Below are 27,091 nucleotides of genomic sequence, written 5' to 3'. Positions count from 1 at the left end.
CTCTGGCTCTGATATTTTGGGAGCCTAGGGGCCAGCCCAGGCTGGATCCTGAGGCAGGAGGAAGTGATTGCCCTGGCTGGGTTTCTGGCAGCAGAGGGTCACTGCGTGTGCGCCTGCAGATGTGGTAACATGATCAGTCTTGGCAGCTCTGCTCAGCAAAGTTGTACCAATGAGATTTTTCACTCTCCTTATTTTGTCCTAAATCTCTCTGTGCAAAGGCAGATAAGGTCAGTGTAAATCTATGGACTTCAGCTGAGGGCTTCAGCAAATCATTCACAGTAAGAATTTGAGGAACTCTTGATTGGGTGACTTGCAAACCACCACTCTCACCTCTGTGTGTGGATATTGTTCATGTTAAACTGTCCATGAGCACTGTGGGCAAGAACTGGGGATTTGGATTCAGCTGTGGGTCTCTGCTGCAGTTCCCAACATCAGTGTGCAGTGGTGGGAGTATGGCTTTGGGATTCTGAGGTCGAGGATTCCAAGTTGAGGAGGGGGATGTTTAGTTACTTAATTTAGGCTTTCCCTTCAAGGCATGGCTGCTACATGGGCTGGTGTTACATCAAATACCCGCATTGTTCCAAGGCTGTTTAAAATGGCACAGTGGGAGACAGTGAACAAGGAGAATTCTCCGTGGTTTCATACCTTGGCTTAGGAAAGTGCCAGTTTTATGTTGACCACGACTTGTGGAACTGAGAAATCCTTTTTTTTTGTGCCGCTGTGAGGTCCATTTTTGAGTTGACTCCTCAGGAGCAGGAGGCTGCAGCGGTTTGCTTCGAGGTGGGGTTCACTGCTTTGTTCCTGCTGCTCCAGAGCTGGTCTTTCCTGGTATGTCAGCCTGCAGGCATGACTCATGGGAGCCTTTCACAACATGGAAAGGTCTTCCCAGAGGAATTCCAGCTCCTCCAGGCATTTGCAAAGGAAATTCTTAATTGGATTAGATTCATAATACTAATCTGCTAATGACTGTTTGTTATGGAGATCTTGGCACTATCTTGTAAATATATTCACCTTCCTTTAGCTTGCCTTATGTCTTTTTATCACACACAAGCTCAGTGTTGTTAAGATTGTACTGCCGCCAGCAGATCTGATAGTTGGGAATGGGGGACTACTGTGTTTATTACACAAGATCTTATAAAGCTCATCATTCTTTCCTCTCTCTCTCTCTCTCCATTTCAGGGTGTTGTTTAGGTGGGGTAGTAACGGGAAGCAGTGGTAATTGGCATGTCTGACATCCGGCTGTGCTTCTCTTACCGCGGGTGTAAAGGACACCCCGGGTGGGGAGTGCCTCTGTGCAGTTGTCAGTGACAGAACTGTGTATTTTTAGTAAGAATCAGGACCGAACAGGAATTCCCCCCCCACCCCCCAAAAAGGGCCTTTTTGGGTTGTAGGTGCTGTTGTGGTAGTGTGAGGAACACCTGCAGGAGATGAGAGCTCCTGTGTTTCCCTGTGTAAGACAGAGTCAATTTGAAATTTCAGATGTAACATCGATACTGAAACAGTTTTTCAACACTAACATAAATTCTTCCGTTTATTGACCCACACCAGTGGATGTTAAACTGCTTTTGTTGCTAGACTGACTCACTGGTACGTGTCAGATTCTTGAGTTTTTCCTGTGCTCTGCAGCCTTTCTTAAACCTTGAGTCAGTAGCAAAGAGCAGGAATCTGCTGTGGAGAAAGGGAGCAGCTACTTCCAGAGTAGGAAGGAGGTGTATCTCCCTGAAAGCAAGTGTGACAGTCTGAATATTTAGGAAGTGCTGTCTGTTGGAATATAAATCATGTGAGAAGGATGTACCCATTTTGTTTTTTTAAACCAGTCAGGAAGTTCTCTTGGACTTGTGAAAATGCAAATGTATCTGGGGATATAACATGGCTTTGTTACAGGGGTATGAAAGAAGTGAGTGTAAGCAAAAAGCATCTTGCCACGTCAGGTTACTGGCTAGACTTGTGATTTTTGTGACACAGATTGTCAGAGCTGGCTTTTCCTTCTTATAGTAATCGATTTGTGCTGTCTCCAGCTCCACTGCTCACTAGATGTCTGCCCAGCTTCCTCGAAGGAACACTGCAGTATCCAGTAACTCTGTAAGCTGAGTAAAAATAGTGTTGTAGCTTCCCTTTAATAAAGGGGTTGACAGATACCAGTTGTAATGCAATCACATACCTTTTTAGGGTATGGAGTAAATGCTCCCTGTGGCCAAAAATGAAGGGGGGAAAGGAAAAAAAAAAAGGTTGTATAAATCATTCTTCCTGTTGGTGTATCAGATCTTGAGCACAAAAGGCAAAGAGCATCTCAGCCAGCTGGGGGGAATCGAGTGCCTGAACCCAACTCTAACCCATTTCTGCTGACGTCTGCTCTGCACGATCACTGGAAGCAAACTAGATGGAGCTGGAGATTACCGACTTTGAACCCTGCAGAAAGCACTGGCCTGAGGATACAATTTAGCAGGCTGAAAACCCCATGCTGAATTTCTGGCAAGCACTAGTGATTGGTGTGAAACACCTGCCTGTACAGCCTCTGACTTTGGGCACGGCATCATGTGAACTTCCCAGTGATCTCTGTCTAGAATAGCAACAGGAGCAAGATATGAAGGTGATCTGGAAAAGGCAGAAAAGAATGTGTGCCCTGCTCTAAGGATTTTTTGTTGGTTCTGTGGTTTGTTTTTTTTTTAGTGGATATTTCTGTCTCTGCTCTTTTTTCTCTCTTCCCCAGCGTTCTTGGGAAAGCCTAGTCCACATGTAGATGTCAGAATTACACTTCACTTGTGCCTGTGTGAAGACAAATCCATGCTTTTGCTTTTATGGGTCTGCCCTTCATCCTCTTCTGATGTGCTGCTTTCCTTTTTTCCACCTTATTGCTGCTGTCCTTTCACCCCTGTCTCCTTTGAACACGTTCAGTATGGCTGGGGCTGAATGTGTTCACTTCTCAGAAACCTCTCAGACCTGTGTTTTGATTATTTTCTTTTCCCACCAGAGATGTCTCTTCATTTATTGTTCTTTAAAGACAGAATTGGCTGAAGTGATTCTCACCAGGGCTGTGTTGTTCCTCAGCCTCCTTTCTTTTCCCTGATGCTGCCCTGTGTGTCATCCTGCTTTGAGAAGATGACTTCTAATCTGTTAAGAAGATGGTGCTATAAAGACCTGAACACTTAATAATGAACCTGGACATTGAATTCAGGCTATTGTTACTATTGTCTGCAGCACAGGCATGAGTGATGCCTGGGAAAGAAACAGGAGTCAGAATGTGCAAAATGTCTGAATTTCTGTGTCTGACCCACATTTTTCAAAGTCAACAATTCTTCTATCAACTTCCATGGTTTCTGCTTATAAATACAAAGCTGGATGGTTCCCTAGGCAAATATGTCTCAAATATCAGAGTTCATAACCAGTCATACTAATTAAAAAATAATAATCAAAAACCCTCACTGCGGTTTTGGTGGTACTATACACTCTTTTATACATATTTGTTTTTATATATGTATGTGTTTACCTATGTGTGGAAATCTGGTATCTTAAAAAACAATACTTCCTTTAATTTTTTGTCAGTTGGACATTAATGAGGGTAATAACTAACAGGTTGTCTAGGGAATGGTCTCTTTGGGCCAGGTTCTTTCTATAAATAGAAGTAACTAATTACATCAGGTGATCACATGTTTACATGCAGCTTATCCAGTTTATTGGGCCCTCCTGCTCATCAGGTTGGAGGCAAAAAAGTTCTGCCTTGGAGGATACTTCCCTGATTACCCATAAACTTCAGGACTGCCTTTGCCCAAGGGCACAGGGAGGAGGTAGGACCCCAATGAAGGCAGGAAGGGAGCTGAGGTAAGGTAGATAAACACCTGTTTCCACGAGGTTCTCTTCCCAGATGGGAGTAGCAGGAGTGGTTTGATGGACTCAAGTAAATAAATTCATTGGCACTGAAATTCACAGAATACTCACAAAATTTAGGATATACTCATGAAATGGTACCTGGTTCTTAGGAGCACAGTGGTGCTGCTGCCAGAGCCTGGGACTGCTGGCCAAGCCCTTGAAATGTTGAACACACTGGCAGGTCTAGATAGTAAAAATAAGCACACAGTGAAGGAAATACCCAGCAAAGCTGCTGCTTACACCTTGCAGAGTTCAAGTCTTCCTCCACTCTTTTAGCATCATGTAGACAGTGTAGTGTACCTTTATTTTTTTCATTGGATACATCTTATTCCTTGCCTGCCCATATAATGGTGTTTTAATCCTGTTTCTGTTTTCTGTCTGTTGCTGTACCCTTATTTCCAGCTCTGGCCATGCTGTTGGAAAGATGCACCCTAAGCACATGCAGCTTTCCAGATGATGGGATAATTGGTGACCTGTAAAACAGGCATTTTGGTTCCCTTCCTTGCATAGTGGCAGCCAAAATAATCATGTCCTGACCTGTTTGGTGGTGTCCAGGAGTCCTTGCTGGATGTTGCTAATTTAGAACTTCTTATGTCCATGCTCAAGACTTTCACTTCAGTGTAAACAAAGTTATGCTGCCTGCTGTCAAGCTTTTTTCACAGGTTCCTTTAGGAGTTGTTGCACCACAGGTAGAAGTATAGTGGGTGATGCTCTGTAGTGATTGTGAATTGTGCTGCTGGCTTAAAATAAGTATAACTTATAAACAGTGTGAGCCTAATTGAGGCCAGAAAGTTGCTGAAACTGTTAGTTTTAATGTGATCAGGTCATGCTTAGAGGTCTGTAAAGAAGAAAAATTTTGCTGGGCTTATCTGAAGTTTGGTGGTCTCTGCATTGGTGCTTGAGAAATCTTTGGCTTTTTCAGGAAGATTGTTGTACGGCTGAGTGTCACAATTTATCCATGTTAATGAGCAGAACTTGGAGGCTTCACTGAATAATTTGAGGAACAACAGTGGAGGAGAGGAGGGAGCTGATAGCTTTCCTAATAACCAGCTCTGAGGTAATTGAAATCTGACTTCTGTCTTGAGGAGCTTTGTGTTGATTGCAAGAGTAAAAGAGGAAGGGAAGGGAGTTGCAGTGGGGAGGAATTTGCTGCAGGCTGCAGCTGTTGGCTTGTTTGGTGTGGTTTTATTCTGTCTAAGGTAGAGGCTCAGGCTTCCAGGTGTCTTCCTCCAGCCGGGTTTGGGAGCAGCTGTGAGCAGAAGCATGTAACTTGGGCACAGTAAAAATGTTCCAAAAAGCTGAATTTGTAAGTGATGCAACTTTGCCTCTTTCTCAATGGGTCTCTTGTAATGCCCTGACAGTGAGGTTGATTTCCTGGTTTGTTTTAGCTGCCATTGAGGCCCTGCTGTAGGAAGCCAGGGAGCCTTGTTCTTTTGAAGCTGGTAGAACAGCTGTAGCTCTATCCATCATAGGGATAAATAGGAGTCCCATAGAAGAGTTGAAAGCCTTCTTCCCTTATCTGGCAAACATATCTAGCATCCTTCATTATCATCCTGTCACTGAGTCTTGGTCAGTTAATCAAGTTTCCTGAGAAGGAAAAAATGTGTTTGCCTACATTTTTTCATGGTGTTACTCTTTTTCCTCCGCACAGGAAAAAAAAAAATATTTAAGTCCAATTGTTGAAAACAACTGACGTGAAAGAGAAGTTGTTGAAGAAAGCTTCACCAGGCACTGGTTTGTTTTCCTGCCACCATTATCCCAGCTGGTAGCTGGCTGTATCCTGGTGGGTCCAAAAGTAGTGTCAGCGTGCCTTTGACGCAAGATGGCCAGGAATGCAGTGTGTAAATAACCTCAGGTCTGCTTATAACTGGTTCCTTTGAGAGCTACGACCCAGTTTGTATTGGAGAAGGTGCCATTCCTTGGAGCACTTGTTTACCTATTTATTGAGGTCAGCAAAGTGAGGAGTAATTACAGGGTTTAGACTTGACAACAGGCTTCTGATGTATGAGAGCCCCAGAGTGTGAAATTGAAAAGCTAAGTGGCTTCATGCTATTGTTTGCTTGATAAAAACTCCTAATATGCTCTTGAAGATTTTTTTATTTTGTCATAGCCATTTAAGTTTTATTTAAGGGATAGAGCATTGCATTCTGACCATGGCAGAACAATATTTGACAATGCATCTGATAGGAATTTCAGGAGGTAGTTAACTTTCTGAGAAAAAGCCACGAGACAGATATTATATGGCAAGTGACTTCATAGGCAGTGTAGTGGTTTTTGACTAGGCAGTGATAAACATCTCCTTTAATTTTCAGAGGCTTTGTATGAGTTAGTCTTCCAGGTGTTTTTAAGTCAGCCTGTGTTTTTCAGAGCTGTCTTTGTTTTAAATGCAGAAACACATTCTACTGAGCAGGTTTGATTTGGGTCACACCAAACCCCCCAGGTAAACAGCAGAGGCCACCACTCTTGTCTGTGATGACAGAAGGGGAAACTTTCTGAAATGAAGGGTTAGTGAACATGCACTGAAAAGTGCAACTGACTGGTGTGTAGTTGAAAGGAGATGTGTTGCAACCGAAGATAAAGTGGGAGCTGTACAATTCCAGGTCCTGTTGGCAGCAAACACTGGCGGCTGGAGCTGTGCATGCTAATGAACCCATGAAAGATAGGGAGAAAAGGACTCTGGTGCTCCTGCCAAAGTGCTAATTCTTACCTTGCTTATGAAGATCAAGTATCTTGCTCAGATTTAAAAATCCGTTTCTTTTATGCTTACAGTAAAAGGTTGAAGAATGTGGTCATACCTAGTCAATTAAAACAGCATTCTTTAGCGCTTCCCTGGCTTTCTGCTGAGACCCAGGCAGTGCTCTCTGCTTGCTGCGAGGCCAGCAGTGCAGGAGCAGCCTTCATCAGTCTTTGTTAGCATGGTGAGCTGCGTTGATGAACAGTTCATTAACCAGGAGAGGCAGAATCAGTCTTTTAATACACTTGCTATCGCAGCTAGGCCCTGCCAGTGAGCTGAAAACCTCAGGAGGCTTGTCTGAGCACTAAAACCTTTCTGCTGCTCTGAAACGAATCTTTCCCCCTCCTTCCACAGGCCTTTGGGTAGCAGCATTCATTAAAATGCTTCTTTAATAGTACGGCGTATATAGGATTTCATGGTTCAAACCCAGCAAATGGGACAATAACATACACACTTGAAGAAGAAACCTGTTCTGACTCTTCCAGGCGTCTCTCAAGGTTCACCGTGCTATTAATTGTTTCATTGTAAAATGCCTAAGATTGAGGTAACAGTTAAAACAAATAACCAGAGGCATCTGGCAGCGTGTGGATCCCTGGCACGCCGCACGTCGGAATGGGGCAGACGTGTTCCCAGCAGTTCAGGCACGCTCGTCGGGAGCTTCAGAGGGTGAAATTTCACTAGGAACAAATCAAAGTCTGTGGTTTTTTTTGCCCTGGGGTGTTGGGAGGGGAGAGGGGAATGGGCCACATGAATCCATACTTGCTGCAGAGGCAGATCTAAGAGCTCGTTTTCTAACAAGAGTAAAAACCTGAGCTGTTGCAGGATGCACCTTAGGATTCAGCATGGATTTATGCCGCAGCAAGCACACGGGGATCATTTGTTACTCTCCTCCTTCTACCCTCCCTTCCCTGCTTCTGTTAGCAAAAGATTAGTTTGGGGCAGGGAGCTACTGCTTCATCCAAGCATTTGAGGTGAAGCAGCCAGTAGTGGAGGCTTTGGTGCTCTCATCTAGAGCCTGATCTCTTGTTCATCCAAGCCCTTCAGGAAATGAGAAACATAAGCTGCAGGTATGTCAGTGCATATATGCAGAGCCCTGCGTTTCTGGAGCGCCTGGAACACGGAGGCCTCTGAAACCCTGCACTCCTCCTCAAAATGGCTGCCAGATGTGTTGGCTCTACTGAATTCCCCAGAGCCTGACACCAGAAATGCTGAGGTTATTACCAGCTTGGTTCTTGCTGTGTTCTTCCTTCAGTCTTCCAGGCACAGTGTTGCAAGAGGGAGTGTGACCCCGGGTGGCTGCAGTACCTGCAGAGGCAGTGCTGGCACAGGGCGGGCTCGGGGCAAGGCTCGCCGGGACTCTGTTTAAACAAAGGAAGTGTGTTTGTTTTCACAGTCCAGGCTTGGGAGCCTGGGCTGGGATCCTGTGCCATTTCCCTGTGCTAGGAGCAAGATTCTTGAGGAAGACAGCCTCTCCCTTTGCTGCAGAGCACAGCTCTTCCCAGCCAGCAAGTATGCATCTTATCCTCCCTGGCTTGTCAGGGCTGGAGACTGGAAAGCTTAACTCTGATTTGGTTTGGTATTTGTAGGTGCAATAAACAGTATAGAGACTCCTGCCATGAACCAACGTCTAGCTTCCCATGCTTGTGTGGCTTTCTTGAGCCAGTCTTACAAGCTACTGTACTTCATCCCCTTGTAACCCAGTCAGTCCCAGTAGATCCTTGAAATCTGTTTCCCAGTCAGTGGGAAGTGGAGCTTCCAGATCCTGTGCAGTGCATCCGTGTGTTCAGCGCAAGAGAGCAGACTTGCTAAGAGCTGCCTCTAGCAAAAGTCAGGAGAACTTTTAAAAGTATTATCTTAAGCCACACTGCATGGTAAATGGCTGGGTTTTGCCAGCAGGTACATTTTCCCTGCCACAGTCAGCAGTTTGCTCAAATAACAAATCTTAATGATAAAGAGGTGTTGGAAAGTACTTGAGTTAGTAGTAGGATCTGTAAGGAAAGTGTATCATCTAACATATGCTGCTCTGCCTTTTACTGAGGAAAAGTGTTTCTCAAAATAGTCCTCCTTACTCCGTAGTCTAATTTGCTTTGGTTTATTTCTAGCATCAAAATGAGAATGTCATTTCACTGTGATACAGCTTTTATAGTAAGTGCAGATCCATGTGAGTAGGATGTATCCTGTGCTTCGTAGCCAAGGCAAGCTGGATATGGTGACACTTTTAAGAGTATTTGGGTTGTCTTAAGATAGAAGGTGGTTTCTACCATTAAGTAAGTGTGCCCAGGGATGGAGTACATGGGAGATGGTGGGTAGACCTCATGGCAGCTCGTTCAGTTGGACTCACTGCAAATCCAAGGGATGGAAATGCCTGGATGTATGACTGTGCTTGCTGCACGGGAATCTGTGTGGTCTCACATGGAGTAATCAAGTTATTTAAGGAGGTGTGGTGTTGAGGGGGGTGGTATGTGTGTGGCACACCAGTGAATCTTCCATTTATCTTTGCTGTTCAAGTCTGAGAGTGCTCTGAAACTGTGGAGCTGAGATGGGTGTCATGGAAGACTGGCTTCTTGGAGGTGTCTGGCTAAGTGGATGTATGGGAGAGCGAATCCAGGGAGCTTCACCATAAATTAAAGGAAGTGCCTGGGAGTGGAACCGCAGAGCTGCCCTGACTCTGGCTGTGTACGTGAGAAGAGTTCCAGAAATGACAGTAAATAACAGTAAAGCTTTGCTTTGTGTTTCTCTTGTAGCAACCCTCCGCTCAGCGAGGAGATGCTGCCTCCGGGGGAGTGGATGTGCCACCGCTGCACCGTGCGCCGCAAGGTAAAGCCTCAGAACAGACACGATCCCTGCCCTTCCAGCTGGCCCTCTGAAACCTGAAGCCTGTGGTTTATACCTGCCTCTCCCTTCGTGTGTACTTAGACAACCAGAGCTGCTTCTTTGTGCTCATGTTTGCAAAGGGTTTTGTTAGGAAAGGGCTTAAAGAAACCTAAGGGGTCGTGGTGAGACCCTTAGGATATTTTAACCTCACTACTAAGAGGTAAAACTGAAGTGCCTGATACCTTCTTGTCAATCTGTGCCTTTTAAACTGTTTTCCTTCCCCACCCATTTCTGGAAAGGAGGGAGAGCTGAGGCACAGAGGAAATGGGAATGGCTCCTGTGCTCAAGGAGGTGAGCTGTCTACAGGCAGAACGGGAGTCACGTTAATACAGCTTTGCCATCAGGGCTCTGATTCTACTTAATATGTGTTTTTTAGAAGAGTGACTTCACAGCAGTTATACATCAGCAGAGGGTGAAATCACAGTGAGTTATGATTTCCTGGGCTGTTGAACAGGATCGGAAGGAGATGATTGGGCAATATTGTAGCTTGTCTACTTTTTTTTTTTTGCCTTGATGCTCTTTCTCCAGGAAGCTGTCTTGCACAATGTAAACATCTTATTGCTGTGACCACGTAGGGCTGCGTAGCAGAGGGTTTGGAAACTGCACCAAGCTATCTAGCAACTGTTCCCTTGAAGTGACACCCAAAACAGATTGGAAGAAAACTGTGTGCTCAGCCTTTTGTTCCTGAAGTGATTGCCTTGTTATGTTTCCAGGGTGTTGCTCAGCCATCTGCCAACAATAGAAATGAAGGTCACAAATCAAAAAACAAATAATAAAGTTAAAAGAGGGAGAAAATCCCCAACTTTTCTATATTAAAAATTTCCTGAAAACACTTTGCTCCCTTTGCAGACCATGTTAATGATGGAGTAGATTGGTTCCTCCACATAGGTGATGCTGTCAAGCACTGGAACAGTGCACAGTTGCCCATCCCAGGCCATGCAGCATCTCTTCCTGTTGCAAAATGGATCTTGTGGTGATGGCAATCTATAGTTTTCCTCTGCTGCATCTTGTTCTAGACTCCTGTCATCAGGAGATAGCAGAGTGTTGTTAGTATGTTGTGCTTGTATTCTCAAGCTGACCTTCTCAGCCCCTGATGGGGATTGGATGCAGTGCCAGGGTTAGTAAAGTGCATCAACAGTGAACAGTTTGCTATGGAGTTTCTCAGTGTTGGTAGCAAAGTAAACAGTGTGTGATTTTTCAAATGTTTAGGACTAGATGCTGTGAAATGTTGTCCTGATCTGGACTCAAGTATAGCTACCCTGAAAGGAGAGACACGTGGTAATGTTCTTCCCCATGCTTGGTTCTCTTCAGCTGTTCTGTCACCTGTACCTTAGCTGCCATCAGACTGTTCTTGATCGAGGCTCTAATGACTGCAAGGGGGAAGTTGTAGTGCGTGGCTCAAGCGTTTTCAGATGCTGTTTGTCTTCAATCGCATATTTGTCAAGGTTGATGTGCTTTGTTTGTGGCCTCCATGATAAGCCTGCCTATTCATGTCGTGCAGAAGCGAGAACAGAAGAAAGAGCTGGGGCAGGTAAATGGATTGGTGGACAAATCTGGGAAAAGGACCACCTCCCCCACCAGTGACGCAGACCTGTTGGACAGGTCTAGCAGCAGCATCAGGGCTAATGCGCATGCCAGGATCTTGGAAAGGAGAGCGAGCCGGCCTGGCACTCCCACATCCAATGCCAGCACCGAGACCCCCAACTCAGAACAGAATGATGTCGATGAGGACATAATTGACGTGGATGATGACTCTGCCATTGCAGAAATGGACTGTGGGCAGCCCCAGCTGAAGCGACCCTTTGAGCTTCTTATTGCTGCTGCCATGGAAAGGAACCCAACGCAGTTCCAGCTGCCGAATGAACTGACCTGCACCACAGCACTTCCAGGTGAGCGGGGCCTTGTCTGCTGGTAGTGAAGATGTCTGCAGCTGCATCCTGCTGCCATCTTTCCTCTTTTCCCTCCTGACTCTGTGACAGTTGTGGCTCCAGTGGAGCTGGCTGGTGAAAGCAGAGGTACCTCTGGCTCTCCTCCAGCTGCCTAGGAGCAGGTGCCTTTCAAATCTGTGGGGACACTGCAACTACACACCATGTTCATCAGAACTTGTGATAGATGCTTGTTGATCTCACCTTGGACTAGATCATCAATATGAAAAAGAATCAGTTGTCAAAATACTTGATTTTTGATTTATGATGCAATAATATAGTGACCAAGTAGTGACTAAATGTATAGGGTGTCACTGAAATTACTAAGTGTGAAATATATCTGCCTTTAAAGACAGTCTCTGTCATTTAAGGCTAGATTTAGTGGTTGATAGATGTTCCTTAAGCAGCAATCTTTGACTTGTCTGAGATGATTATATGTACCTACCAGAAGGCAAATCTCTGCTATGTGGATAACAAAGCTGTTTAAAATTACCTTTTCAGGTACTAGTAAGAGGAGGAGAAAGGAAGAAACCACAGGAAAGAATGTCAAGAAAGCACAACACGAGTTAGACCACAATGGTTTGGTTCCTTTGCCAGTGAAGGTCTGCTTCACATGCAACAGGTACTTGTTCTTTCAGGAAGCCATTCAGTGTAACTGCAGCCTTCACAGGAGCAAAGTTCTTGCTGAAAAAAGTAGATTACCTGTTTCCTTTTCCATTCTCCTTCATTTCTTACTTACAATCCTCTAAACAAATGGGAGAATATTAATCTTTGCTAAATAACAGGTGTTCACCACAGCATGTGTAGGTCCAGCTGTAAAGGGTTCTGAAATGTAGCCTGAAAATTGACAAGATTGAGCCATCTTGTCTTCAGTGTTTTTCTGCAAAGAAATATGCTGAAGTGATGGTGGTTTGGTAAATGGCGATGTTTGTTTATGGTTTGTGAAGGAAGTGTGTGAGGAGGTGACCTTTAGGAAATAGAAATCTACTGAGAGATTTATAAGCCCAGGGCAAATAGGAATATTGTGCTGAAATTGTAAATCTGAAAACCAGTACAAAATACTGATGGGTTTTGTAATGCTGCATAAAAAAATGCATAGATCAATCCCAATTCAAAATGTCAGTGGAAATGAAACCTTTATTTCAGAAACCCAGTCAGAGTGAATTTCTCTAAGTGGAATGGGGATTCAGGTGGGCTTTTGTGGAGAACAAGTGATGACTTTGTCATAGAGCAAAGGCTTTTTTTAAGCCTGGGGATTCAGATGTAGTTATTTTTCTGGAGTTTGATACTTGTTCTGAGAACATCTTGTTGATGTACGCATTCCAGTATCACACATGATTCCTCTAAGGAAACTTGTAATTACCTAAATCTGAGATTTCCTTTTGATCTCTGAATTTTGCTTCAAATAAAGGCTTTTGCCCCGAGTGGATCTTAAAGAAGGTCTATACAGATCAAGTTACAAATCAGAAATCCTACTTTTTGGTGCAAACAACAGTGTAGAGGATAAACTGAAGTGGTCAGCCAAGCTTGCCTGAATGTTCTATTTATACTGTGTACAGGGAATAAGATTTGGCTCTCTCTTCTCAGGAGTTGCAGAGTGGCACCTCTAATCCAGTGTGATTATTGCCCACTCCTGTTCCACATGGATTGTCTGGAGCCACCGCTTACTGCCATGCCTCTGGGTAGATGGATGTGCCCAAATCACATAGAACACGTGGTGGTAAGCAGGACTATGATTGCAGTATGGTAACCGGATGCTGGAGTGGAACCTGGCAGGTCCATTAAAGGACAAAGCACAACAAATGTAAAACAGCTTCAGAGCTCTTATTGCTCCCTGTAACGCTTGTAAAGCTCCTGCTGCAAGCAACGCACTCTCCAAAGGAATATGATGCTGCTCTCTGCAATAAGATATAAAGATGGGGAAACTCCTTCCTGTAACTGAAGCTGACAGCTCAGATTGTGGCTCACTGACAGCTTGTCTAGTTTTTGACTGGACTCTTTAAGATCTAGATGAGCTTCCAGAACTGGGATACAAAGCAGCACAGTGCTTCAAATAGGGGAAGTAATTCTTTGCATGCTTAACCCAAAAAAGTTTCATTCCAAGAGGGAGTTTTCATTTTTGGAAAAGCAGTGTACTTGACTTAAATACTCAGGAAACAGGGGGCTGAAACAAAGAGCCTTTTCCCAGACAAACTGCTTCTGAGAGCATAGATACTGCTTAGTCGGCCTCTAAATGCTTTTGTATTCATCTCCAGCAATGTGCCCTTTAACAGAAATGGTTAGTGCTGCAGGAAACAAATAGTCTAAAGCTGAGATGATGCTGTACTGCCGGTGCTACGAGGCATTATGAAAGTCTTAGGGTGCCTTAGAGTGACCTGCAGATCCCTAACTCCTGTGGCATTATCTGATCACCCAGCTGAACCAGAAGAACTTGACCCTGAGTAATCGGTGCCGAGTATTTGACCGGTTCCAGGACACCATATCTCAGCACGTTGTCAAAGTGGATTTCTTAAACCGAATCCATAAGAAACACCCTCCGAATCGCAGAGTTCTTCAGTCAGTGAAGAGGAAAGGTCTGAAGGTATGTGTAACAAGTAGTGGTGGGTGAAAACCCCTGCGTATGTGTTTTAGTTTGGAAGGGAAACCAGCATACTCCTTGGGGCAGGAGGAAGAAGACAGAGTCTGAATGATTGTGTTGGTGAGAGATCTGGAAGTCAGCACTCACTACCTGTAGGATTTAAGAAGATCTCTTTCCTTCAACTATAAGACTCAGTTATTACAAGTAAGCACTTAAATCTAGCACAAGCATAGAAGATACAACACAAAACTTCCTGAAGGTGGCCCTGCAGTCAGATTTGAGGCTGTGTTTGTTGCCAGAATGCCTGACAACTGCCATACAGACTTCCCTTGGCTGTTTTTTTATGATTTCTCTTATGCTGTAGCCACCATGTTGTACTAAAGTCATGCCTGACCTAAGGGAATAAAACCTATTAATTTCAGCATGGCTACATCAATTTAAGGTACTCAGTCCTTGATACTTCTAATGTATCTGCAGGGTTCCTTTGGGTGAGAAAGCAGCAAATGCAAAGTTTAGTGCTGATCAAGCACTTGGTTTAACTAGTCATTCTTGAGTAATTGTTCTCATGTGTGATCTTCTTTCTCCACAATGTAGGTTCCTGATGCTATAAAGTCCCAATACCGGCTTCCACCCCCGTTACTCGCGCCTGCAGCAATTAGAGATGGCGAGCTGATCTGTAACGGGATCCCTGAGGAACCCTTGCAGAAGCACCTTTTGAACACTGAGCACTTAGCCAGCCAGACAGAACAACAGGAGGTAAATTAAGTCAAATGCTTGGACTCTGTGTGTGTAGTTGCTTTGGTACAAAGATCCCCTTCCACTTCAGTCATGATGGAGCAGTTGTCTAGGAAACCAGTCTCAAGCTCGTGTGTGAAGGTGATAGCTTGTCTTGTCTCTGACACCTTTGTGCATTAAAACTTCACTTTGACTTTCCAGGTGAGATGTAAAATTCCTCATTTGACACTTCAGGGAAGTGGTGCAATAGTCCTCTGGCCTTAAGAGTGGAGTCGAGGGCCTTCTGTCTAGACGTCATCTTTATTTCGTGGCTGAGGGGAAATACTTTGCACTTTGATTATGTAAGGCTGCTCTCTGACACGTTTATTTATAAGTTAACGTCCCATTTCTGGGTCGCTTTTTATTGCAGATGGAATTGGGCATGTAAATCAAGGTCAAATGAGTGTTTAAATCTTGTATGAAACTTCTGGCCAGATTCCACAGTGTAAGGCCATGTTAAGTTGCTGTCAGTGGAGAAATCAAGTCCTTCTTTTAGCACAGACAAGCTTCTTTTATGTGGCAGGTGCACATTCACCATGGAGCTTAAAACTTAGAATAAATCTTTTGGTCTTCCTCTACTTTGTGTAAAAGGAAAGTGCTCTCTACTCCCTATACCTGAGGTAGAGCAGCATTTCTTTCCAACATGCTATAGAGTAAGTTGGAGGGTTATGTTTGGCTAGAAGCCCAAATTTGTGAAAGAGGGATGTGTTTGTAACCTGAGGCTGAAGAGTTGCAGCATTTAACAAGTGAAGAGAAGGAGGAGTTTGGAAGTGAGGAAATGCTGCCTTCTCCCTCCTTTAATCTCAGCCTCTCTCTGTCCTACCTCCAGCATGGAGATAAACAGTAGATAATTTTGGTTGCAAAATTATCTGGACAAAAATTTTTCCTAATTGTAGATGAACTCCAGAGCAGATGCTGTAGTTCCACACTGCATCTGAGCAGTCAGGAACTGGATTTCCTCAAGCTGGGTGAATGATGGAGCAGCTGTAGAGGTTTGGAGCACTGCTGCCTCCAGAGCTAACCTGCACTTTTTTCTTCCTTCCAGTGGCTCTGTAGTGTTGTTGCGCTCCAGTGCAGCATATTGAAACATTTATCTGCTAAGCAGATGACTTTGCTTTGGGACTCTGAACAAACAGAGAAGGCTGATATTAAGCCTGTTATTGTGGCAGATGGCTCACTCGCCAACCCTTACCAGGCAGCTGACAAGGCACCCACACCTTCCCTCTATTCCATGTCATCCTGCACCTCAGGGATTACCACCCAGAATTCCTTGAGCTCCTCGCAATCCCAGCAGACTTTGTCACAGGAAGATGTTAACTGCAGCTCTTGTATAGATAAATCCAAGAAGGCCTCTTCTTGCGGGACTTCGAACGGGCCGACAGCCTCTGACATTAAAGTGAACGGGCCTCATTTCTATGGCGTTTCATCCGAATCCTCAGCACAGTTGACTGACTCCCAGCGGCTCACGGGCTCTGGGAACACAATTCCTGTTTTGTCTCATCGGCAAACGTGGCCTCGGCCCCTCACGCCCCCAGCGAGTTGCGGACTTCTGAATCACACCATTGGAACCATTGTCAAAACGGAGAACGTAGCAGGATCCGTTTCTTGTGCACAAAGGGGATCTGCGCCGGTCACGAGTTTGCCTACGTCCATCTCGAGCTCCTGTGCCAGCCTGGAGACCACCAGCACTTTGCAAAGGAAGAATGTGCAGACGCAGATCGGGCCGCCGCTGACGGCAGAGCTGCGGGCCGGGGGCTCCCCGCTCAGTGCCACCCGGGCTCTCACCCCTCCCCAGGCTGCAGGAGATGGCATCTCAGCTGTTGGGTCCACAAACAGATTCTCTTCACCAGCACCACCTTCAGGTACGTGCTGAGCCACTGACCTTGGCCCCTGGGGCTGAGAAAAGCTCAGGCTAAACCTCCTTTGAAATCTCAAGGCTGTAGCAGTGTGCCCTCGTTTGACTGGGAATTGGGTTTTCTGTGGAGAGCCAGCAGAAGTTTCTCAGGTCTCCTCTGTCTTAGGTCGCTTTATAGGAGCCATGGGATGTATTTTTGCTGTCTGCCTATACTTGAGGGAAGAACTCTGTCCTGACAAGCAGGATAGTAGGTCAGTTGAATTCCTGAAAGCAACAGTAGCTTTATATCACTTGGCTGCTGCCTCGCTATTTCAACAGCTGCTGCTTTAAAACCCCAGCGCTGCTGTAAAACCACTGGTTTGTTTCAAATGGCCATTTGGATTGTAAGGTAGTCAGTCCTCCTCACAAGAGCAGCTCTCTGGGATCTAATCCAGAGTAACTGTTCAGGCAGTGGTTGTGTCCCCTACTGCAGGTGTTGTTGGAGTCTTCATGTGCACAGCCTTGATGTTGGAGAAGTGTGGGCTTAGGAACCCTTAGGATTTGTTGGTCTGACACAGGGTAGTTATGGACTTGGATATGCCAGGGATCCTGAGTTGTACCCAAAAAACTTGGTAAATTATAGCAAGGTATATAATAGAGTGTATATAACCATTTTTAGTGTAGAAACATAAAGTCAAAGATGTTGATAGATGCAGGAGTAACTGCCCAAAGCTCAAATTTTGCTAAACATTCATATATGGCATTCTCTTTATTTTCCCTCTCCCCACGCCAGCTCAAGACTCAAACCAGCAAAGCCTTTGTGCAGGTTGGGTGGGAGCAGTCACTGAAAAGCATGTGACAGAGCTGTGTGTCACCTCTCATGCAGTTCCAACCTGCTCAGTGTCAGGCTTGTGTGGAGTGGCTCAGGTCTGCTGGTTGTAAAGCAACAGAGCAACATATTTTTATAATCCTTTCTAAAATTCCTCAATGAGTAACTTCTAAGCTTTGCCTCGCCTTTGGAAGCAGTCCCCAGGGTACTTGGCCTCCTCCTGAATAAACTTGGTTACTCTGAGGCTGCTGAATTGACCATGCCCTGCTTAGAAATGCAAGGCTGGGAGATGTTCTGGTAGAGGAAATGAGACTGTACTATAGAAAACTTCTTGCTTGTGGTTTGAAGAGCACTGCAAGCCCTACATAATTTTGCAGTTACTTAAGATGTTAAATAATTGCATCTGGTGCAAAGCTTGTGTTCTACAAAATCATTACTTGCTGCACTGTCTCTTGGGAAAGGTGTAAACATTTAAATTTTCCATCTAACAGGATGGATTATATATTTATAACAAAAATTGTGGTGTGGAGATTTTGCTGCTCAGTACAAAAATGCAAATTGCTCATGACTTTTTTTGCCATAAATTTCAGTAAGCAAACTAGCTCAAGAAGATCTGGTATTGACAACACATAACAGGGGTTTTGTTTCCTGGCATTTGCCACTGCCTCTTTCAGCTGCATGGTCACTTCCAAAGCAGGAGGATTTTATTTTGTAAATAATAGAATCTGCTTATGGCTGTCACATTCCTTCTGGACAATGATGTGCACCCCAGACTTTATAACAGTGTAGAAATAAAACCAGAGCAGTTGTGCTTTTTATTCATGTTAAAACCTAGACAAGCTACTTGGCAAATATCTCTTAGGTTTAATAAATTCTCCAAGCTCCTGGGGAGTTGGTGCTCATCTTTCCAGTGTCACCACAGGGAGCAGGAGATTAAATGTATAGGTCAAGAATTCCTCCAGCAGCTGGAGACGAGGCAGAAGCCACGTTTGGCTCTGTGTTGGAGGCACACAGAAGCCTTTCTGTGAGCAGAAGAAAGCTCCTGGCCTCTAGTTCGGGCCTTTTTCAAAGCATGACTATGAGCAAAATGAGTCATTTTGGAGCAGCTTGGCAGCCAAGGGCAGCCTGAGGGCTGGGTGCATGTCTGGTGAACGTCACAGTGACATCTCTTCTCTCCATCACCTCTCTCTGTAGATGGTAAGGTCAGTCCCAGCACCTTATCCATAGGAAGCGCTTTAACTCTACCCTCATCACTCACTTCAAACTCTGCAGCTATGTTGGACTTCACTGGTTCCCTGAAAGCATTTATGGACGGGGGTGAGTATTTAATTCATCAGCAGTCTCTGCTAGCCCTGTGTGTTTGCTTCCCTAAAGCATTCCATCTCTGCTTGAGGGAAAGTTCCAGAGATAAAGCAGGGTTGTAGTCAGGTGAGGGAGGGGCTGGGTGTACATTACCTTAAATATGTCACATGCTTCCCTGCTCCTAGTGTTGCCAAGGCAGCAAGGCCAATGAAGTGTTTCTGCCTGAAGCTTTTCTGGGGAAGAATCACAACTGGGCTGCTTTCCAGGTGGAATTCACATGCAGAAACCTGCAGCCCTGCCATGTTGTGGTGCTAGCTGCAATCCAGAGCTGCTCCTGGCAGATGTAAAGTCCAGCAGCAATAGATCTTGTGGTAGAGCAGTCACCTGAGTGGTGATGCTCCAGTGGGTCTGTTAATTTTATAATTTATTTCTGCTTCTGTCAGTCTCCTAGACTGGCCTGGTTTTTATTTCCTGTTGTTGCATTTGGCAAGAGATGGCAAACATTACCAGAGTGCCTTCAGGAGGAGGTTGCTGAGCCTGCAGCAGCTTCAAAGGGGGTTACAGGTCTCTGTGATGCAGGGCTGGACTTTCTAACCAGGTAGCAGAGCTTCAGAGGAAGGACCCAACACACTGTCCAAAGATGTGCAATGGCCATCTCTACTGACCTATTGATTCTGGGCCAAAACAGCAGATTTTCAGCTTTTATCAACCCTAGTTGTCCCAAACCTCTGCTTACTGCCTCACTTGGAGCACTCCAGCTGTGGCTGGCACCATCCTCACACTCTTCTCACAGGAGGTGATGTGAAATAATAGCTCACCTATGTGTAAGGGTCTTGATATTGCAGAATTGGTCAAGTCTTTGCTGTTGAAGTGGGACAGCTAAATCCACTGCAGCTCAGATTGCACTCTTCCCCTGAATAACTTACTAATTGCTTTTTGTTTATTAACAGAGATTGAGATAAATATGCTGGATGAGCAGCTGATCAAGTTTCTGGCCTTGCAGAGAATACATCAGCTCTTTCCTCCCAAAGCTCAGTCTCTAGCAAGCAGTGTCAATTCCCATCAGCAGTCTCCTGTGGGAAACCACATTGAAGGTAAGAGCAGCCCTAGAATAGCGGGGTATGTTGAGCCATAGATTTGCCACTGTCCATTCCTTGAAGGAGATTTCCCTCTTCTTCTGGTATCTGATGCTGCCTTTCACTTTTCTTTCTTCTCATCCCCCTGCTCTGGATAGCCACTGACCAGAAACTCCATCAGGATCCTCTACTTAATTATTTACAAATTTGAGCAGTGTGAATACTTTTAGTACCTTCAGATTTTCTGCTGGAAATGTGTAGTGAAGTTGTGTTTTATTCATTTTTGAATTAGCAAGAGATAGGAAGGTTCATCTCAGGTGCTTGGTGGCTTTTCTTTACACTTTTACCTTTGAGATGGGCAAGTGAAATCTGTGAATTCCTGCTCTCTCTTTCTGGAGAGATACAAGCACATGAACAGGAGGAACTGGAGCACAGAATCTATGTGTGACATTGTCATTGCCTGTTCAGAATGTCACTGTCAAGCTGAAACCACTACATATGACTAATGCCAGTACTGGAAAGCAACTGGAATTTCTCTTGGAAATCTCCAGATTCCTGAGTTTGGCTTTGTTTACTACCACTGGTATCACCTAAAGCTGCAGGGTGGCCTCATGTTCCTCTGCATGCAGCCAGTCAGTTTGATCTGCTTTCAAACACTAACTGGAGAGCCTTGCTGTAGAAGCAGTTCTCTGCTCCCCCTCTGCTAGGCCTGGGGGTAAATATCCCAGATAAGATCTTTGGAAGTCAGTCAGTAATCTTTTTCTGAAGCTCTGTGCTTGCCTGCTTTAGCATCACAGCATTCCCTAAATGCTTTGTCAGTCTTCTTGTGATGGCTGCTGCAGGACAGGGCAGCAGGCTGTGGTATGAGCTGCCTTCCTGGTCTGGAATTCTTCAGCAGTCTGCCTTTCTCGAGGCAGATTGGTGCTGTCTGAACCCATCACCCTTTTTGGGCAGGAATGATGCATCCCACTGGCTGCTTAGCATTGCTGGTGAAATGTTAGATCCAAAGCCATTAGTGAGCCCTGCAGAGCCAGGCAGCTGAGAGGATTCACGCAGGGCAGCCAGGCAGAGGTGGAACTTGTGATGCCACTTGGTGTGGCCACTGTTCTTGATGTAGCAGTCTTTCATAATCCTCATGTTCTGTTCTTTGATTTCACCCTCTTGGTGTAACACTGTCCTGCAGATGTGGAATCAGGAGAGGCTTAAACTCTGTGTATAAGGGGTTTTCCTGCAAAAGACAGTGCTGAAATCCTGGCTAGGTCTGTGTGGCCCAATGGAATTCAATATCTGTTCCATAGAAGATTTTCTGTCCAGTTAACATGGGCCTGTGAGTGTGTGATTTGAACTTGGAGCTGCTCTGGAGGCTCAGCCCTGGACCAGCCATTGTCAAGTGTGCCATAGGGACTGACCTGAGGGTGAAAGAGTCCACTCGGTCAGTCATAATGTCTTGGGAGCTGGGTTTGTCCCTGCCAAGCCCCATTCAGCCCAGGTGTTTTTCCTGCAGCTTCACTAGAAATGAAATCACCATTGTTAAAGTTGGTGAATTCACCAGCACCAATTCTTTTTAAGTGGCACTTTGAGAGCAAAGACTGATCTCTTTGATTACCCAGAGTAGAAGAGATTAAGAAAGAAGCCAGGGGTAGAAGGCTTGTGTGTTCCTCAGCGTGGCTCCATTGTGCACACTCAGTGTTAATGCTCCCCATTTGCATGGCTTGTGTGGGTTATGAGAAAGCAATTTTCTCTGACTGGCAGAAAGAGGTTTAATGCACAAACATTCCTAGAGGGTTGGGAACCGGTGCTTAGGCCTAAGCTGGCTGCATCGTCCTTAGGGCCTGTGCTTTCTGAGCTAGGGACTCTGGGGTCAAGCAGCTTTCCCAGCTGATAACGTTGTTCAAGTAATTTCTTTTTATCTTGCAGCGCAAAGAAAGGAAGTGCAAGCCCGGGCGGTGTTCTATCCTCTGATGGGCTTGGGGGGTGCAGTCAATATGTGCTATCGAACCCTCTACATTGGGACAGGTGAGTAGCTTTTTCCTGCCCTGACCTTTCAGAGTCAGGGTGGTTCTCCCTGAACCCTCCCTAAGGTCTTTGCCAAGTGGGTGTCAAAGGAAACAGACTCACTGTGGCCGCTTGTACTGGGATTCTGCACTACCAAGAAGTGTGGAAATCCCCCATCTGCCTGAATCTGTGTGGGTGGCAGCTCTGTCACCTGGTGTCATAACTAGAACAGCTGTCTTGGAGGTTTAATGCCTGACTGATGGAGAGGAGAGTTGTGGTTTGCTTGCAGGTTTTGTTTCTTGTTGCTTAGATTCTTCTGGTGCTCTGGGTAGACCCAGGAGCAGTGAAATGCTCTTCAACCTTTGTAAAGCTGCTGGCTCCCTTCCCCCACTGAAACTTTGTTGGTGGCTTATCGAAGCATTATTCATGCAGTCCTGGGAGCAGGACAAAAGCAGTTGCTCCCCTGTTGTTTTGCTAATTGAAGTTTAATTCTGTCTGTTGTTCTCTGCTGCCTGACAGTTTGGGGTTTTTTTTCCAATATGAACTGAGCCTGTTTTGTCCTCCCCCATGACAGGAGCTGATATGGATGTGTGCCTTACAAGCTATGGTCACTGTAACTATGTGTCTGGCAAACATGCCTGCATATTCTATGATGAGGTGAGTGCCTGAGTGATTTTTTTTTTCATTATTATTATTTTTTGGTGTGCATGGCAGTGGAAGCTGGAGATGCAGGCAGCAGGTTGTCTTTGTGTGGTGCTCCTTTTGTGGACTACAAAGTAAGATCTGGGTTTTACTCCAGTGGAGGCTGTGTCAGCATTTTCTGTCAAACCCTTTTCTGAAGCACAGAGCTCTGCCAGCAGGATTTCTCTGACTGCCTGTGGGCAAGGACTGGCCACAAGTCAGCACTGTCACTGCTGGTGTTTAGGGAAAGAAAAGGACACAGACGTGATCTGATACTTTTTGATCTGAGTGTGTTGTTAATAAAAGCTAAACTTCATGTGTCAACATCAAACCTCAGCTGGAACAAACCAGGGAACTGCTCTGAATCCCTTGTTTTCAAGTGTGATGGAGGAGCAAAGCATTCATAGCATCTGCAGTTCTCTATAAATTATTTATTTAGCTAAAACTTCAGTTAAGCTCACAGCATAAACAGAAACCTACAGTTTCTACTTAGCTACAGCCCAGAGATTAGTTTGTTCTTGAAGTAAACAGACCAGCAGGCCTGCCAGTAACAGCACTGCTGGAGATGTCTCTTAGCATGGAAACAGTCTTCGAAGCAAGATCGAGTCTTTCATATTACCATTTGTCAACTAGCTCCAGAGCAGGATCCAGGATTAACCCACAGCCAGCTTTGGCCATTTCTCCAGTGCCCTGCAAGCTACCAAACACGCTCAGTAATGGGATCCTGACCATAAATCTGTGTGGAAGCATCTCTTCACAGTGGTCAGTCATAAATCAGGCTCCAGGCACTGACCTTTGACCCTCCTATGGCTGTGGTCACTCTGGAGAGGGAGAATTCCCCTTCCTGGAGCTCTCTCTGCAGGTTCTCCTTCTGCAATCCAGCAGGTTACTTAAAACCTACTCCCATGTGCCTATGGAGTTTTTGTAACTTGATTAAAGCCTTGTAGTCCCTGAGGGATGAGGTCTTGAGCTCTCAGATGATTTCTGTGAGCTAACCTGAAATCTTCTCTGCTCTGTCAACATCCTCCACAAAGCTCAGCTGAGCGTGACGCCGCTTGTGTAATGCTGCATGTCACGGTAATGTCTGCTGGCATTTCAGCCTGCACAAGGCCTGTGAATCCCAGACTGCCTCTGTCCTGAGGCTGCTGCAGCACGTGGCATCCCTCTTGCCATCTTGTGCCTGCTTTCCAAAGCTCATCTCTTCCTGTTAGGCACAGGTCTCGAGCCGAGTTCGCATCAGGTGTGCCTGTAAAATGCTTGCTTTTGTGAGCATCACCTTGAATATCCTGTTCCCAAAAGATGTGTTGGTCAAGTGCAGTAGGTAAAACCCACTTTGCTTTGGCCCTCCTTCTCTGTCAAAAGGCAGCTCCTGCAGGAAGGCTGGTTTATCTGGGAGCAGGGGGATCAGTTTGGTGGTCTCTGAAGCTGGAGGATATTTACTGTCTCTTATTTGACCACTACTGGCAACAAGGAGAAGGGGTTGTGTTTCAGTGCTCCAAAGAGGTGTGTATGAGCAGAAGCACTTCTGACTGACAGAGGGTGGAGTTAGATTGGATATTAGGAAGACATGTTTCCCTGTGAGGCTGGTGAGGCCCTGACACAGGCTGCACAGAGAAACTGTGCCTGACCCAAACCAGTGTCCAAGGCCAGGTTGACTGGGGCTTGGAGCAACCTGGTGTCCCTGCCCATGGCACGGGGCTGAAACAAGATGATCTTTAAGGTCCCTTCCAACCCAAACCATTCTGTGATTTCATGTCTTGATTCCCTCCTCTTCCCTTTCTTTCCAGAATACAAAGCATTACGAGCTGTTGAACTACAGTGAGCATGGGACGACCGTGGACAATGTTCTGTATTCGTGTGACTTCTCGGAGAAGATGACACCCACTCCTCCCAGCAGTATTGTTGCCAAAGTGCAGAGTGTGATAAGTGAGTGTTGTACCACCACCACAAGGAGTTAATTGAGAGGGGGCAGGAGCAGGTGGAAACCAATTCCTTGTTGGTGCCCCTTGTTCTGCACAGGCTGGTGCACCCCTTGCAAAAAGGGGAGCCTTGCCACAGTCCTCAGCTGGGGTTACACAAGACCTTCCTCTGCAGCCTGGGGAGCTCTGTGCCCTGACCTAAACCCTACTCCAGCCCCCAGGGCAGGAGTTACCAAGCTCCAGGTCCTGATGAGCAGCCAGTTTGGAGCAGGCCTGAGGCATTTCCCCGTGCATGTTCTCCCTTCCCAGGCTGTGAGAAGATCTGGGCTGTGCTGCAGGCATTCTGTCCCGGCATGGCTCACTCCTGCTCTCCACCTGATCAGCTTCCTCTTTTTGGGCTGCCAAAATAGATATGTAAATGCCTCAACCTCTCCCCGGCTGTGAGGAGATTCCCATTTCCCTTTGATCAGCTGCTCACTGCAGACTGAAATCCCTCATGGCTGGAGGATCTTACCCATGAGGCACCTCAGCAGTAAACCCTGCTGATGAAAACAAGCTGCTGCTGACCTGCCCAAACCTTACCATTTTTATTTTTTTTTTTATTCTTTTCCAGAACGACATAAAAGCAGAAAACAGGAAGAGGAGGCGCACGAAGAAGCTGCTGTGATGAATTCACAGGCACAAGGGCAGCATCGAAAACCCTGTAACTGCAAAGCCAGCAGCTCCAGTTTGATTGGGGGCAGCGGGGCTGGCTGGGAGGGCACGGCCCTGCTCCACCACGGCAGTTACATCAAGCTGGGCTGCCTGCAGTTCGTTTTCAGCATCACCGAATTTGCGACCAAACAGCCCAAGGGGGACACTGCCTTAGTACAAGATATGGACTTGGAGGAGAAGCTTTCTCTGAAACCCCACCAGGTGCCCGTGCTGCGGTCCAACTCAGTTCCCTAGGAATTTTTAGGAAGAGAGCTTTTTGGAGTAAGGAAAACGCCCTCAGACTCTTTACAATGCAAAAATGTACAAACCGAGGTGGGATTTTTCTGTGTCGGCCCAGAGACTGTTCACACGCCGTTTGCATGAAATGAAGAACGTTTAACTTTTTTTAATTTTTCTTTTTTGCTCAAGTTTTAGGGGCATTTGCACATATATTTGTACTATACATTTCATTTTAAAAGGAAAACTGCAGTGAGAGCAGGACGCGTCAGAGCGAGGGGTGACCGCTGTCTGACTCAAGGACTCTCTCTGACAGATAGTTCCCATGCAGTTGTAAAATAATCAGAAACTTGTTCTATTTTGTGCCAGTGACAATAGTTTTATATTAAAAGAGAAATACAGTTTTCATACAGCAAATCTATACAATATCATTGTTTTATTTAATGTAAAGAAGCGCTCTTCTTCCCACAGTTATTTTTCCCATCCCTCCCTGCTATGGTTGCACTACAAGTAGCTACTGTGTATTATGGGCAGTGAGAAATGAGTTCTTTTCCTGGTGTCCATCCTATTTTTTATTTCAGATAAGGAAAAGTGTTGGATTCTGTGTAAATACATCAGTGATGGCATTTTTCAATGTTTTAAAGCTGTGTACAGTGCTACATGTGGTATGACGTTCCTCAAATTGTCTATTGTAGCAGATCCTTTGTCGTAACCTGTCTGTCTCTTTTGTTTCTCTGCCACCTCCCCGCAGCAGAACAGCTAGTTCCACTGTACATAGTAATTGTAACGTTTTAGACTTTACAGAAACTTTCCTGTATTCTGTATATAAAAAAAAAATACTTCACATTCTGTTTTCTCGATTGTCTGTCTTCACTCGTGTCACCACAACCTGGAGCTTCCCCAGAGTGTCTGACTGCAGAAGAGCCTGAGCTGGGATTCAAGGCTGGGGTGGGATGGAAGGACCCTGGTGTCCTGCCTGGGATGTGGGAAGAGGGTGAGGACTGGAAGGTGATTGAATCGTGGAATTGGTTGAGGTAGGAGGGACTCCTGAAGGTCAGCAAGTCCAACCCCTGCAATGTGCTGGCACATCTTCAACTCATCGTGGCCCAACCTCACCTCAAATGTTTCCAGTTGTGGGCTCCTCAGGCCAGGAGAGACATAGTCTGAAGGTGTCCTGGAAGGTCAAGGGACTGGCACATCTCATTTATGAGGGAAAGCTGAGGAAGCTGAGCCTGTTTAGCCTACAGAAGAGCAGACTGAGGACATACTACTCTCAAATACATCTGTGAAGGGGTGTGTCAGCAGATAGGAGGGAGGCAGGCTTTTCTCAGGGGTGCTGAGCAAGAGAAGGAGGGGCAAGGGCAGAAATAGGAGCAAGGGAAGTTACACCTGAACATGAGGAAGAACTTCTCGACCATGCACTGAAACAGGCTGCCCCAAAAGGTGGCAGACTGCCTATCCCTGGAGACACTCAGCTGTCCAGACACAGCTCTCAGTGCTCTGGAGGACGCTGCTTGAGTAGAGGGGCTGGACTAGATGACCTCCGATGGTCCCTTCCTACCGGAACCACCCCGAGGTTCTGTGATCTCCCGGGCTATTGATCGGGGGGCAGCGCTGCCCGCACTCACCCTCTCTCCGTCTCTGCTCCCACCGGCGCCACGAATCCAGCTCTCCCTTTGCCTGGAGCCGCGCAGACCGTGCCCCGTCCGCCGGTCGGTCCGTCCCGCCGGGGCGGGGAGGCGGGAGCGGGGCGGAGCGGGCGCGGCGGGGCGG

The 27,091-nt window shown here is 45.9% G+C and overlaps 1 protein-coding gene and 1 long non-coding RNA gene across 3 annotated transcripts in view; one reads left to right on the top strand and one right to left on the bottom strand.

Annotated features, from left to right (window-relative positions):
• The window catches only part of PHF12 (PHD finger protein 12), a 31,598-nt gene extending 5,431 nt beyond the window's left edge, over window positions 1-26,167 (top strand). The window contains exons 3-15 of the mRNA XM_059865908.1: window positions 9,346-9,418; window positions 10,977-11,364; window positions 11,902-12,022; window positions 12,988-13,120; window positions 13,817-13,981; window positions 14,573-14,734; window positions 15,798-16,614; window positions 18,610-18,732; window positions 19,668-19,811; window positions 21,711-21,809; window positions 22,363-22,445; window positions 24,257-24,395; window positions 25,002-26,167. Coding sequence (XP_059721891.1) covers window positions 9,346-9,418; window positions 10,977-11,364; window positions 11,902-12,022; window positions 12,988-13,120; window positions 13,817-13,981; window positions 14,573-14,734; window positions 15,798-16,614; window positions 18,610-18,732; window positions 19,668-19,811; window positions 21,711-21,809; window positions 22,363-22,445; window positions 24,257-24,395; window positions 25,002-25,336 — 2,782 coding nt within the window. The 3' untranslated portion in view covers window positions 25,337-26,167. The remainder of the gene's footprint in view (window positions 1-9,345; window positions 9,419-10,976; window positions 11,365-11,901; window positions 12,023-12,987; window positions 13,121-13,816; window positions 13,982-14,572; window positions 14,735-15,797; window positions 16,615-18,609; window positions 18,733-19,667; window positions 19,812-21,710; window positions 21,810-22,362; window positions 22,446-24,256; window positions 24,396-25,001) is intronic.
• Window positions 22,881-27,054, bottom strand: LOC132337388 (uncharacterized). 2 transcript variants are annotated; one of them, XR_009489164.1, is made up of 2 exons: window positions 26,947-27,054; window positions 22,881-23,715 (listed from the first exon to the last, which is right to left on the bottom strand). It is a non-coding gene; the product is annotated as an uncharacterized LOC132337388 (long non-coding RNA). The 2 variants fall into 2 exon arrangements; XR_009489163.1 differs by lacking the exon at window positions 22,881-23,715 and adding an exon at window positions 25,742-26,559 and having other exon boundaries at window positions 26,947-27,044.
• Window positions 27,055-27,091: the final 37 nt, after the last annotated feature.

This window comes from Haemorhous mexicanus, chromosome 22 (genome assembly GCF_027477595.1).
Source record: "Haemorhous mexicanus isolate bHaeMex1 chromosome 22, bHaeMex1.pri, whole genome shotgun sequence".
NCBI classification, from domain to species: Eukaryota; Metazoa; Chordata; class Aves; order Passeriformes; family Fringillidae; genus Haemorhous; species Haemorhous mexicanus.
The sequence above is the reverse complement of the archived record's forward strand: the minus strand, read 5'-3'. Positions and strand labels throughout refer to the sequence as shown.